The 13,339-nt window shown below is 36.3% G+C and overlaps 1 protein-coding gene across 2 annotated transcripts in view; it reads left to right on the forward strand.

Annotated features, from left to right (window-relative positions):
* ERP44 (endoplasmic reticulum protein 44) overlaps positions 1–13,339 on the forward strand; it is a 115,125-nt gene that overhangs the window by 30,235 nt on the left and 71,551 nt on the right. For both annotated transcript variants that reach the window (XM_003260283.3, XM_030829547.1), the window contains exons 2-3: positions 6,645–6,717; positions 8,941–8,980. In XM_003260283.3, the coding sequence (XP_003260331.1) occupies positions 6,645–6,717; positions 8,941–8,980 (113 nt within the window). The remainder of the gene's footprint in view (positions 1–6,644; positions 6,718–8,940; positions 8,981–13,339) is intronic.

A 13,339-nucleotide genomic window follows, 5' to 3' on the forward strand; every position in this document is an offset into this window, starting at 1 on the left:
CTTCAGATGGTAGGCTGACTTGTCAATCTAGATTAGAAATGGAAGATAACTGTTGCCTGGTACATTGCTTGTTTTTTGCTATAGGAGAGACATAGTTTGTAAAGAAAGGGCTCTGAGAATCTCCCAACAGAAAGGCAAGTCAATGAAAGATTTAGCAAAAATACACTAAGCTATTACAGCAGAATGCCTAGCAGATGTACTGCCAACTGAGAACAGTAATGCCACAGGGAAAGAAACATCCCCTATTGAAGCTTCTATTTTATGACAGTGATTTCATGCAGAAATATCTGTTTAAGCTATTTTTTTGAGCAGAAGACAGTATACTTGAAAAAATTAACATCTATGTACATCTCTGATAGGTTACAGATTCATTCTACATTTTTCTAAAAGCACAGCAATTTGCATGTCAGTGCATTGTCACAGATGAGTCTTACTTGCACTTGTGTTCATATTTGAGGATCAAAAACATTGTACAGAGTTTAAAATGAATTTACACACTTGCTCCTAGAGTAAAAAAAATTGCTTTCCAAAACAGTGTTCCTGAACTTTAGTGTGCATAGGAATCAACTGGGCATCTTAATGAAGTGGAGCTTCTCATTCAGTGGGTCTGGAGCGGGGCCTAGTATTCTCTATTTCTCACAAGCTCCTAGGTGATACCAGTGTGGCAGTTTCAGAGACCACACTTTAAATATCAAGGTTTTAAGATATTGAGCTTTAAATAAACTCGCTAGAAATACTTCTTGTTTTCTCAACTCTAAGAAAATGACGCCTAGCTAATGCTCCTATGAATTAGAAATCTTATTAACAGAAGTAATGTTTGATAACCTCTTTTACCTGACGTTTTATTAGGCTCTAGTCCTGAAAGTCTCAAATCATTTATTTTCATGACTGAATTAACAACCTTAAATTATAGCACCATACAAGAAGTGTTGAATTTTTATCCACTAATGTTATATAACTCTTCTTCTGTTTTGTGGTAATTTATGGATGATTTGCTTTATTCCACTGCCCAGCTTTATTAGGGTATAATTGACAAAAATTGTGTGTATTTATGATGTACAATGAGATATTTTGATATACGTATACATTGTTAAATGATTATGTGAAGCTAATTACCATATCTGTCACCTCACCAATTTTTTTTGTTGTGAGAATATTATAGAATGTCTTAGCAATTTTCAAGTATATAGTACAGTCACTCATGGCTTGATGACAGGGATATGTTCTGAGAAATGTGTCATTAGGCAATTTTGTCATTGTGCGAACGTCATAGAATATACTTACACAAACCTAGATGGTATAGCCTACTACACATCTGGGCTATATGGAATAGCCTATTACTCTTAGGCTACTTGTATAGTATGTTAATGTACTGAGTATTGTAGGCAATTGTAATACAATGGTATTTGTGTATCTAAATGTAGAAAAGACAGTAAAAATATAGTATAAAAGATAAAAAAGTTATACACATGTATAGGGTAGTTAACATGAATGAAACTTGCAGGACTGGAAGTTGCTCTGGGTGAGTCAGTGAGTGATGAGTGAAAGAGAAGGCCTAGTGATGAGTGAAAGAGAAGGCCTAGTACATTACTGTAGCCTTTATAAACACAGTAAACTTAGGCAACACTAAATGTATTTTAAAATATCTTTTTTCTTTAATACTAAATTAACTAGCTTACTGTAACTTTTTAACTGTATAAATGTTTGACTCTTTTGTAATAATATGGAAGTTAAAATACCAACATGTTACATAGCTGTACAAAAACATCTTTATAACCTCATTCTGTTTGCTTTTTTTATTAAAATATTTTTTTCTTTTTAGCTTTTTTGTTGAAAACCAAGACAAAAACACGCACATTAGCCTAGACCTACACAGGGTCAGGATTATCAAGACATCAAGAGGCTCCAGGAATTTTTCAGCTTCATTATAATCATATAGGACCACTGTCATATATGTAGCCTCTCATTAACCAAAACATTTTTATGCAGTGTGACTGTATGTGCTGAAGTGTCTGGAAATCATACCAAAGAACAGCTGGGGGAACCAACTGTTAAGTAGTGATGTAGAGGGGTTTCTGCAATAGGTGGGAAGATCCTTTGTGAGATTCCTTCTAAGTCTGTGAATCATCACCAAGTGGTGTGCTTTTTGCTATTATATAATTAAAACTAAATTATAATATAGACTTTATTTTTATTTGATCACCTCAGTTTCCTCAAACATGTTAACATGTTTGTTCGCAATTTACATTTCTGGACCTTTTCCTCCTACTTCTCTTATCCAATATCGTCTCTCTAAATTCTTAGTGTGTTAACATCATCTACCTATTCATCCATCTAATCATTCATTTAGTACATATTTGAATGTTTCTTGTGTACAAACAGGGTACAGAGATCTGTGGGATACAAAATTGAATAAGGTAGTCTCTACTTTCAAGGTACTCCCAGTCTGTTGGAGGAAGTAAGACATCAGCGCAAATAACTAATTTAAGGATAGAATTAATTTCTTTAAGACAGAATAATATGTTAACACCCTATAGAAACTGCTCTTGGTGTTCAGAGCAGGGAGAGATACAAATTTTTAATAACCATCTAATGGAAGAAAACATTCTTTCCTAGCTGAAGAAGCTCCTGCTATTGAAAGCTAGCCTTTCACTTTTATTAGTCTTTTAAATGAATTTGGGTATGGTATTTGCCATTTTACTGGTATGCCTTTTTATATAAGATCCCATCACTAAGCTGAAATGTTGTAATAGTTGGTACAGTAAATGCGTGGAGGAGTTATCTAATGAATTATGAGAGATGATTAAAGATGTCACTGTGCTCTGCTTTCTTGGCAAGAAAATGAACTAATAAACTGGAGAGAATGACCAAGTTGTAAAATACTTCCTAAGTTCGTATCTGTATATTTGTATATGTTGTCTAAATATTTCATCATTAGAGACTATATTCTTCATGACTATTAAGATCTATGAAAATTTCCATATAAGTTTTTATTTTGTTTTTAACGTAAATTTAAAAGTTTTATTCAAGTCTAAATTGAAAAAAAATTAATGATCCCTATCAAAAGCTTTATGGTCTGGAGTCATACTTTATTTTACTTAAGCACTATAGCATTTGACACATGAAGATGTTTTCCCGGGAGAATCTTGTTGCTGCCCAGGGCTGACAGGAAAAGAAACAATTTGTCTGACTAGTGGAGCTTACTAACAGTTCAAATAAACAACCCGTCTTTCCCTTCATGCTGCATATTAATAGAAATGTTAATGATAAGCTAACAGGAAACTGCCTCCTTGACACCCTACAGGGAGCAGAGATTACTGGGTCAGAGAGTTTTCTTGCTTTGGGCCCTCTTAGCAAACACAACTGTTAGCAAAATACCAATCTTATCACTTGCATATTTATTAGCACAGTATTTTTAAAGTAATAGTTATCTATTTAATACAGCCAAATTGATCATTGCCTCATTTTTGCCATTACTTAGCATGTAAATGTTTTTGCCATGTAAATATTTCAAGGTAAAATGCAATTTCCCTCTCTCTTTTTTTTTTTTTTTTTTGTGAGACAGGGTCCTGTTCTGTCATCCAGGCTGGAGTGCAGTGGCACAATCATAGCTCACTGCAAACTCGAACTTCTGGGTTCAAGTGATCCAGTGGCCTCAGCCTCCCCAGTAGCTACGACTACAGGCATGTGCCACCATGCCTGGCTAATTTTTTAAGTTTTTTGTAGAGACAGGGTCTTGCTATGTTGCCTAGGCTGGTCTGGCCTCAAGGGTTCCTCCTGCCTTGGCCTCACCAAGTGCTGGGATTATAGGCATGAGTCACTGTGCCCAGCTAGTAAAAAGCTATTAACTTTAGATTTTAAACATATATTCTCTCTACATATTTTGAGAGATGGTAATTAACTCTTCAAAAATATTTCAGAATAACCAGAAGAGTAGATTTGGGGTGTTCCCAACACAAAGAAATGATAGATGTTTGAGTGATGGCTATCCCACTTACCCAGATTTGAGGTAGCACACACCATGCTGAATGCATTTATGCCCTCAGTACCTAGTACACACTGTAAATATTATTGAATTATTTAATGACTTGACTTTGATAATGCCAACTTCATTGTTCTATGATAATATTTTTCTGCCTTCTTAAGTTTTTCTTTAGCACACAAGTGTAAAATCTTGCTATTACCAATATTATTGGGTTCCACAGTTATCTAGAACTGGTCAGATACTTATGAAGGCAGGATCTGTTATTTTTTTATTTTTTATTTTTTTTTTTGAGACAGAGTCTCGCTCTGTCGCCCAGGCTGGAGTGCAGTGGTGCAGTCTCTGCTCACTGCAAGCTCCGCCTCCCAGGTTCACGCCATTCTCCCGCCTCAGCCTCTCGGAGTAGCTGGGACTACAGGTGCCCTCCACCACGCCCGGCTAATTTTTTTGTATTTTTAGTAGAGACGGGGTTTCACCGTGGTCTTGATCTCCTGACCTCATGATCCGCCCGCCTTGGCCTCCCAAAGTGCTGGGATTACAAGCGTGAGCCACTGCGCCCGGCCAGGATCTGTTGTTAAGACATTGATAATGCAGAGTAGAAAAGATTTCTTACACATCTCTAGGTTCATATCTGAGACTCCTATAATAAAAGGTAGATTAACAAGAGAAAAGCATACAAACTTATTTAATATAAGTTTTACATGACATGGGAGCCTTCAGAAATTACAACCCAAAGAAGTGGGAAAAACTTTATTTTTATTCATAGGTTGTTGAAAAGTGGACAGTTGTACAGACATACGACTGGACAAAGGGGATATGATCTAATAGTAATAAACTGGGGGAACTGTTAGTTTAGATTCTTCTTGGTATCTCTGTATCCGCAGAGATTGGGATATTCCTTTTCTTAGGGTCTAGAGGATACGTCTCTTAGGGGGGTCTTAAGACCTACTTTAGAGTAATGTCAGAGAATTATTTTATGACCTGTTTTAGGGGAGAAGGGCAGGAGAAGGTCAGGGAGACCTTTTTGCTTCGGCTATTTCCTCAAATGCCAACGTGCCGTATTTTGAAGTAATGTGTCCTAAACCCCATCAATAGTAACTAATGACTAGTGAGGGAAGTCTGATCTTTCCAGTTAATGTTTGAGGCACTGAAAATAATGAAATTAGTTTTATAAGTCAAATATTTGGAGATTTGCAATTATTTAGCCTACTTTTAGGAGAGTATAATTTATTGGTTGCTAACAGACATGATAGTTATTGGCTACACCGTTAATGGTAATTTAAAAATAAGACTTAGTGTTATCCTTAGGCCTTTCCTAAGGAAAGAATAAATCTATAGAAATATATATATATATATACACACACACACACACACATTTTTTTTTTTTTTTTTTTTTTGAGACGGAGTCTTGCTCTTTCACCAAGCTGGAGTGGAGAGGTGCAATCTCAGCTCACTGCAACCTCCACCTCCTGGGTTCAAGTGATTCTTCTGCCTCAGCCTCCCGAGTAGCTGGGACTATAGGCACCCGCCACCATGGCCGGCTAATTTTTGTATTTTTAGTAGACACAGGGTTTCACCATGTTGGCCAGGATGGTCTTAATCTCTTGACCTCGTGATCCGCCCACCTTGGCCTCTCAAAGTGCTGAGATTACAGGTATGAGCCACCATGCCCAGCCCAGAAATATTTTTAAAAATTAGCTGGGCTTATGTATATACTAGCATCATTGTATCTCTTTATAGCATTTAGATTGAATTGTTGGTGAATTATAAAAGTTTTGAGTCTAAGTGCTGAAGTATTCAGGAAATGGGTGGGCAAAGGAATAGTCTTCAGCACTTTGATCAGAGCCTGACATTAGTTGTCATTCAGTAAAAAGCAATGATTTAGTAAGTGAATTTCCATACACAAACTCTATTTCAAACAAAAAACTCTCCAGGCAGCAAACACCAAGTCATTAAAGTTGGAAACTAAAAATAAAATACACTAGATTTTACTTTTTAAAATAAGTAAACATTTGCTAGTTTAGTTTAAAATTTTATATTTTCTTTGTTTTGCAGATGGGAGGCTAAGATTTTCTTTGATAAACTTGAACTTTGGATTTCAGGTTCATTAAAGTGCAAAAACATTCTTATTTTCTTCTTAATAGCCTCTCATGTAACACATTGTTATCACCAATAAGTGAAAATTATACTGGAAGGGCTTTTGGTTTACAACTTGCAAAAGTCTTTCTTGCATTTTTCATTATTTTCTTCTCTCTTAGAAACATGGCAGGATAGAATCAGCAGACTTAGCTTTGGTCTTTATATTTATACTTTAAACACTGATAATCTCACAAATTTTTTCTTGTGGTGCTATAAAGTTCTTGAAAGTGCTAATTTGAAAAGATATGTATATTCCCAGTTTTCCTAATTCCTTAGAAGCTATTTTGTGTATTTGCAAGTATAGAAAGTGTTATTTGATCAATTTCTAGGTTTGAGAAGCTAATATTTCTCCTATTTCATTTATCTAGTAAAAGCCTAGACTAGATAATAAAGATTCAATTCAATTGATGTATAATTTTCTAAGGAACAAGTGAATCAACTTTATTTATTTTTAGACTTTCTGCTTTTACGTATTTGCCTTTTGTGGACACATTTATTAATTTCTCATTTTTTAAATTTTCAGGTAACTTGGGTTTTTACTCCTGTAACAACTGAAATAACAAGTCTTGATACAGAGAATATAGATGAAATTTTAAGTAAGTACCTCAATATTTTTAAAGTGTACTCTTTCTTCTCTGTAGAGAGTTAGTTTATATATACAAAAAAAAAAACAATAAAATCTCAGTTAGCTAGCACAGATGAAGCGCTGGCATTCTGATTAATTCCATGACTTTCTGAATTATCAAAGCACTTTTGGTTACTTTTAGTCTTTTTTATTTATTTAACTTGATATAGATACCATTCTTAACAATTCATGAAATGTTTTGATAAGCCTACTTAGAGACCAATCGTTCTCACTGTGCAGAACTAAATGTTAATGACCTGAGGACACAGCCTAGACTTTTTTTTCTTTTTTCCCTTTAATTAGATCGCCTATTCTGATCTCTTTTATTGTTATTGGTCCAGTTAAGCTCAGTACTTTTTTTATTTTTTGTTTTAGAGAAAGGGTCTTGCTTTGCCACCCATACTGGAGTGCAGTGGCATGATAATATCATAGCTCACTTCAGCCTTGACCTCCTGGGCTCAACAATCCTCTTTCCTCAACCTTCCAAGTTAGCTAGGACTGCAGGTGTGCTCCACTGCACGTAGCTGATTTTAAATTTTTCTTGTAGAGACATGATCTTGCTGTGTTGCCCAGGCTGGTCTTGAATTCCTGGCCTCAAGCAGTCCTCTCATCTTAGCCTCCCAAAGTGCTGGGTTTACAGGCATGAGCCACCACACTTGGCCTAATAAGTTTTTTACTGAATGGTTTGTTTGCTGACAATGTGGTTGTGGATATAATTAACTTGAGAGAAACCATTTCTTGTTTTTTAAAAATAGTAAAGGAAAGGTGAAGATGTGGTTGATAGAAAATCGTAACTTAGGAGCTTTAAGAAAATGTACAGTGTGCGTAAATGATTTCTTTTTTTAATCCTCCATCTTACTCATATAATAGAGGCAAAAGGAGTTACAACATTCATTGAGTGTAATATATTATGTTCCTGGACCTTTAAATGCTAAAAGTCTATTCCTGTCTTATGGAGTCTCTTTAGAGGAGTGGTTCCATAAACTTTAGCATGTATCAGAATCACCTGGAACACTTATTAATATCTATACTGCTAGGAAACTGCTAGACCCCTACCTAAAGATTTGCATTTCTTAAGGATTTGCATTTCTGTGAGTTCCCGGGTGATGTTGGTGTTTCTGGTCCAGGAACCACAGTTTGTGAACCACTGCTTTAGAGCGAATAAGCAAATATATAAAAAGTAACTTGAAGGTAAAAAGAGAAGAAAGGAATTGAAACTTACATGTCATTTTCACTTCTGTCATCTTTCAAATTCTAGAATATCTTTGTGTTTTATTTTCATGAGTGCTTGAGGACTTTAAGTTTCTCTGAATTAGGGATAGGCAAAAAGCACTACATCTTATGTCTTTACATCTTGATATGCAAATGATGCTGTTATTTTTGTAGGAGGGAATAACTGTTAAATGGATAGGAATTTAAAAATTGGCATCTTGTGCAACACCGTTAGTTGTAGATTACTTGTTGCAACTAGGTGGGATATGGGAGGTTTAGAAATAACTTAGTTATACAGGTCTTTTCTGTGATGTGGGATTTTATTTGCAGAACTAATTCTCAGTTATTCATGAATATGGAAGATCAAAAAATAAAACACAGATCATTCCACTTTACTTTTTATGGTAGTAGCTTACTTACTTTATCTGGACTTTATTTCACATTTGCTTTAAATTCATTTAAGATGCAATGAAGGAAGCCGGTATGATGGCTTATGCCTGTAATCCCAGCACTTTGGAAGGTTAAGGTGGGAGGTTGCTTGAGGCCAGGAGTTCGAGACCAGCCTGGGCAATATAACTAGATCCTGTCTCTACAAAAAAATACAAAAATTAGCCAGGTGTGGTGGTGTTTGCCTGTAGTCCTAGCTACTTGGGAGGGTGAAGTGGGTGAACGTCAACCCAGGAGTTTGAGGCTGCACTGGGTTTTGATCATGCCACTGCACTCTAGCCTGGGCAATAGAGTGAAACCCAGTCTCCATAAAACAAAAGATATAGTGAACTTATAAAGCATACAGAGAAAAGAGACAAAGTTTACCATAAATTATATAAGCTGTCCATGACTCTAGGTTTCTGAGTGAGAGATAATAGTTACTGTGTTTTTTTAAGTGGACCCTTACATTGGACAAAGATCATAATGAAACGGTATCTTTAATTATGTCAAAATTATTACAAATAGCTTATTTGGTTTTGTTTTTCAATTTCAGACAATGCTGATGTTGCTTTAGTAAATTTTTATGCTGACTGGTAAGTAATCTTATTGTTTGGGTTTGGGTTTGTTTTTACTTGCTAAAGGTTAATTTTTCTTTGCTAGAAAGGGGAAGGGAAGGCTTTTTCTATTTCAAGACAGTATTCCATACATAAAGTCAATTAAGTTTCATCCACAAAGGAAGTAGTTTAATTTGGTAAGGATTTCTGTTTTAAGAAAGAAATAGAGCTGTTTCTGTTATCTTATATCTTAAAACAAGTAACATATAACTCAAATATGACTCTCTCCACCCCCAACTCAAAGGGAACACATATTGCAATTCCGTATTTGTCCTGACTGTGGAAGGAGGGTAGTGTTTATAAGTCATGATTTGGGTATGGCAAGTTTAGAAGGAAAAATAATGTTGACATTTTTAAATTTATACAATCTGCTGCCTCTTCTAAGATACCTTTGCTCCTTCCCCTGGCTGAATCAGAGCCTGTCTTTTGTGTTTATATAGTACTCTATGTACCACTTTCTTTTTCTTACTAAATGTTTTGTCTTTTCTTGTTTGTGCCCTAGCAAACAAACTTTGAGGGCAGAGATAATGGCATACTCAGTATTCCCAGCATCTAGAACAACATGGTATATAGTAGATGTTACAGAATATGGCATGGAGATAGGAAGAAGGGAGATTTAGTTGGAAAGATTCTGAAACGCAAGGGAGATTTAGTTGGAAAGATTCTGAAACACCGGCATAGTCTTTATCCCTAGACACTCTGTATCTTATCTGACCCTTTAAGGCTTACTACCTACTAGCTGTCACTACCATACTCCAGGCCACAGTCCTGTCATTTACTTAAAATTCATGCTACAGTCTCCTCATTTCTTTTCTGTGCCTCTAGTCTTATGTATCTCCATTCTGTTCTCTACAATGTAAGCCAGAGTTCTCTTTCTTACAGTGTAAATAAGATTAGTTTATACCCCTTCTTAAAGCCCTTAAAATGTTTCCATTACCTTTGGGTTAAAGTTTAAATCCTTTACTTTGACCCAGAAGGCCCCTTATGAACTGGTCTCTTATTCCCTCTGTAGCTGTTATGTCTGGCCTCTCTCCGCTTCCACATTCTGCTCCAGTTATACTAAACTTCTTTCAATTCCTATAAAATTCTGTATTTCATCACTGGACTGTGAGGCATGATATTTCCCCTGCCTGGATGGATCATTCTTCTGTCACCCACTTCTTTACTTAGTTAAGTTCTAATCTTTCAAGTCTTAGATTAGATGCCACTTTCTCCAGGTTATCTTCCTGGATCAATACACCTACCCCTACTCTTGACTCTGATTAGGAGCCCTTCTGTTATTTCCCGTAACACCCGTACTTACCCAATCATAACACTTGTAGGCTGTAATCCTAGTTGGTGACTCCCTACTACATTGTTTGCTCTGTGAAAATATATACCATAGTTTTATTTTCAACTTTAATCCCCAAGCACTTTGCTTAATATGTGGCTGATAAGTACATAATGTCTACTGAATGAATGTATATATGGTATGGTTATTTAAAGAACTTTAGTAAAAAGTTGAAGATACACAGAGAAAATGCTCTGTATAAAATATGTATCAAAGGTGACATTTTTCAAAGTAAATTAGGGTTGTCAAGATTTATTAGTAGCCACAAAATTTGGTAGAAGATTATGTAGTCCAATCTATTTTAAAATAAGAAAACTGAGATCCAGGGGATTGAAGTACTTTCCCAAGGTTACCCAACTAGATGATGTCTGAAGAAAAACTAGAACGACTTTCTCCTGACTGAGAAATTTTGTGTGTTGCAAGAAAGAGTAATAGAACGTGCTGCTGATCTTTTGAAAAAGCTGAATTGGAAACGTGGACTGAGTTATTTGGGAAAACATTACCTAAAGAATACCTTAAGTTGTTAATGAATTAATACTCTTTTATACAGCTGAAAAAGCTTGGGTAATTGGCTGTAAGACATAGACTTAATACTATGTGGCCTCAAAGTCTAGACTCTGAGTTCATTCGGGAAGTTATGGATGTGGCACAGTTTAATAATTCTGTAATAGAGGTGCTTAAAAATACTGCAGCTCCTTGAGTAATACTGTAGTAGGTGGTTAATAATGCTGTTTTGTGCCAGACTATTTTTTTAAAATTACCTAATATTTATGGGTACATAGTAGGTATATATATTTATGGGGCACAGGAGATATTTTGATAGAGGGGTACAAAGTAGGACAATCACATGGCCGGGCACAGTGGCTCATGCCTGTAATCCCAGCACTTTGGAAGGCCGAGGCGGGCAGATCACCTGAGGTCAGGAGTTCAAGAGTAGCCTAACGAACATGGTGAAACCCCGTCTTTACTAAAAATACAAAAAATTAGCCGGACATGGCGGGCACCTGTAATCCCAGCTACTTGGGAGGCTGAGGCAGGAGAATTACTTGAAGCCAGGAGGCAGAGGTTGCAGTGAGCTGAGATCACACTGTTGGCACTCCAGCCTGGGTGACAGAGCGAGACTCCGTCTCAAACAAAAAAGCAAAAACAAACAAAAAAAACACGTATCAGGGTAAATGGAGTATTCATCATTTCAAGGATTCATCATTTATGTTACAAACATTCCAGTTTTACTCTTTTAGTTATTTAAAAATGTACAATACATTTCTGTTTACTGTAGTCATCCTACTAGATCTTTTTTTTTTTTTTTTTTTTTTTTTTTTGAGACGGAGTCTCACTCTGTCGCCCAGGTTGGAGGGCAGTGGTGCAATCTCAGCTCACTGCAAGCTCCGCCTCCCGGGTTCACGCCATTCTCCTGCCTCAGCCTCTCCGAGTAGCTGGGACTACAGGCGCCCTCCACCACGCCCGGCTAATTTTTTTGTATTTTTTTTTTAGTAGAGACGGGGTTTCACCGTGGTCTCAATCTCCTGACCTCGTGATCCGCCCGCCTCGGCCTCCCAAAGTGCTGGGATTACAAGCGTGAGCCACCGTGCCCGGTCCATCCTACTAGATCTTATTCATTCTAACTATATTTTTGTACCCATTAACCATCACCATCCAGACTCTTTACATAGGTTTTTTTTTAATGCTCAGAACTACTCTGCAGGTAGGTATTATTTCCTTTTAGGTTGAGAAATCGAGGCTCAGAAAGGTCATATGGCTAGTAAGTGGTGGAACTGGGATTTAAATTCAGGTATGCCTAACTGCAAAGCTTATTTTTTTCTCTAACTAGGTCATATCAGTAAGTTCCCTCAAAATGTCTCTGCAAAGACTTATCTATTTGGTAGATTTGTTAAGGATTGATTTAAGCACTAGATTGAATATTAGGTTTAGATGACCCTTAGGCCCTTTTAATAGATCCATTGCTTTTGTGATGTTCCTTTTATAAATGTAACATTTCCATGTGTATGGATACACATGTATGAAGAAGGTACAGTAATAATGGAATTGAACTTTTATTTCATTTTCCCTTTTCATCTTTTGGTACAGGTTGAGTATCCCTTATCTGAAATACTTGAGACCATAAGTGTTTCAGTTTTTGGATTTTTTCAGATTTGGGAATATTTGCCTTATACTTACTGGTTCAACATCCCTAACCCCAAAAATATGAAATCCAAAACACTTCAATGTGCATTTCCTTTGAGCATCTTGTCAGTGCTCAGACAGTTTTAGATTTTGAAGCATTTTGAATTTTCAGATTAGGGACATTCAACCTGTATTAAGACAGGTCCTATTTTGAACATGAACCATGCTTAAATACTTAATGAGTGGCAAACTGGACAATCTAGAGAAAAGAAGCCCTTGATGTGTTTTTTTACGTTGCCCTTAAGCCATAAAGAGGCTTGCCCGCTCTTTCTTCACTAGGTCAGATCTAAATTTTTCAAGAAACCATTGATCAGCCCCTACTCCTTGCCTACCTTGCCCTCCAGCTACCTTATTTTCAGCAAACTGTAAGAACCCACAAACCTGCGGTCCTAACTGCTCCAATTCCTCCATTCTATCAATTTATTTATTTAATACACATATATTGAATGTTTATTAGAATACATAGTCAAATAAGACACGGTCCATGATGTCCACAGACCCCACCCTCTTATCCCTGATGGGAGAGATTTAAGAATGCTAAAAGAGGAAAGAGCCACTTGAAAGCAAGAGATTGAAGATACAGATGTTTCTCCTTGATATATTCTAGGACATCTCCTTAGGAAGTCAGGTGAGTGGGCTAGAAGAGATATATATATATACAAGAAGAAATAGGGAGGAAGTATAATGTTTGCATCCTTTCACAGGCTTTCCAATATTTTTATTGTATTAAAGCTAATGTGTATGAACTAATTACATGTGGATTAAACTGTTCACTGACATCATTTAAGTAAATTTGGTGGAAAAGGGCTCCGGAAGCAAGAGTA

This window comes from Nomascus leucogenys, chromosome 1a (assembly GCF_006542625.1).
Source record: "Nomascus leucogenys isolate Asia chromosome 1a, Asia_NLE_v1, whole genome shotgun sequence".
In the NCBI taxonomy this organism is placed as follows: Eukaryota; Metazoa; Chordata; class Mammalia; order Primates; family Hylobatidae; genus Nomascus; species Nomascus leucogenys.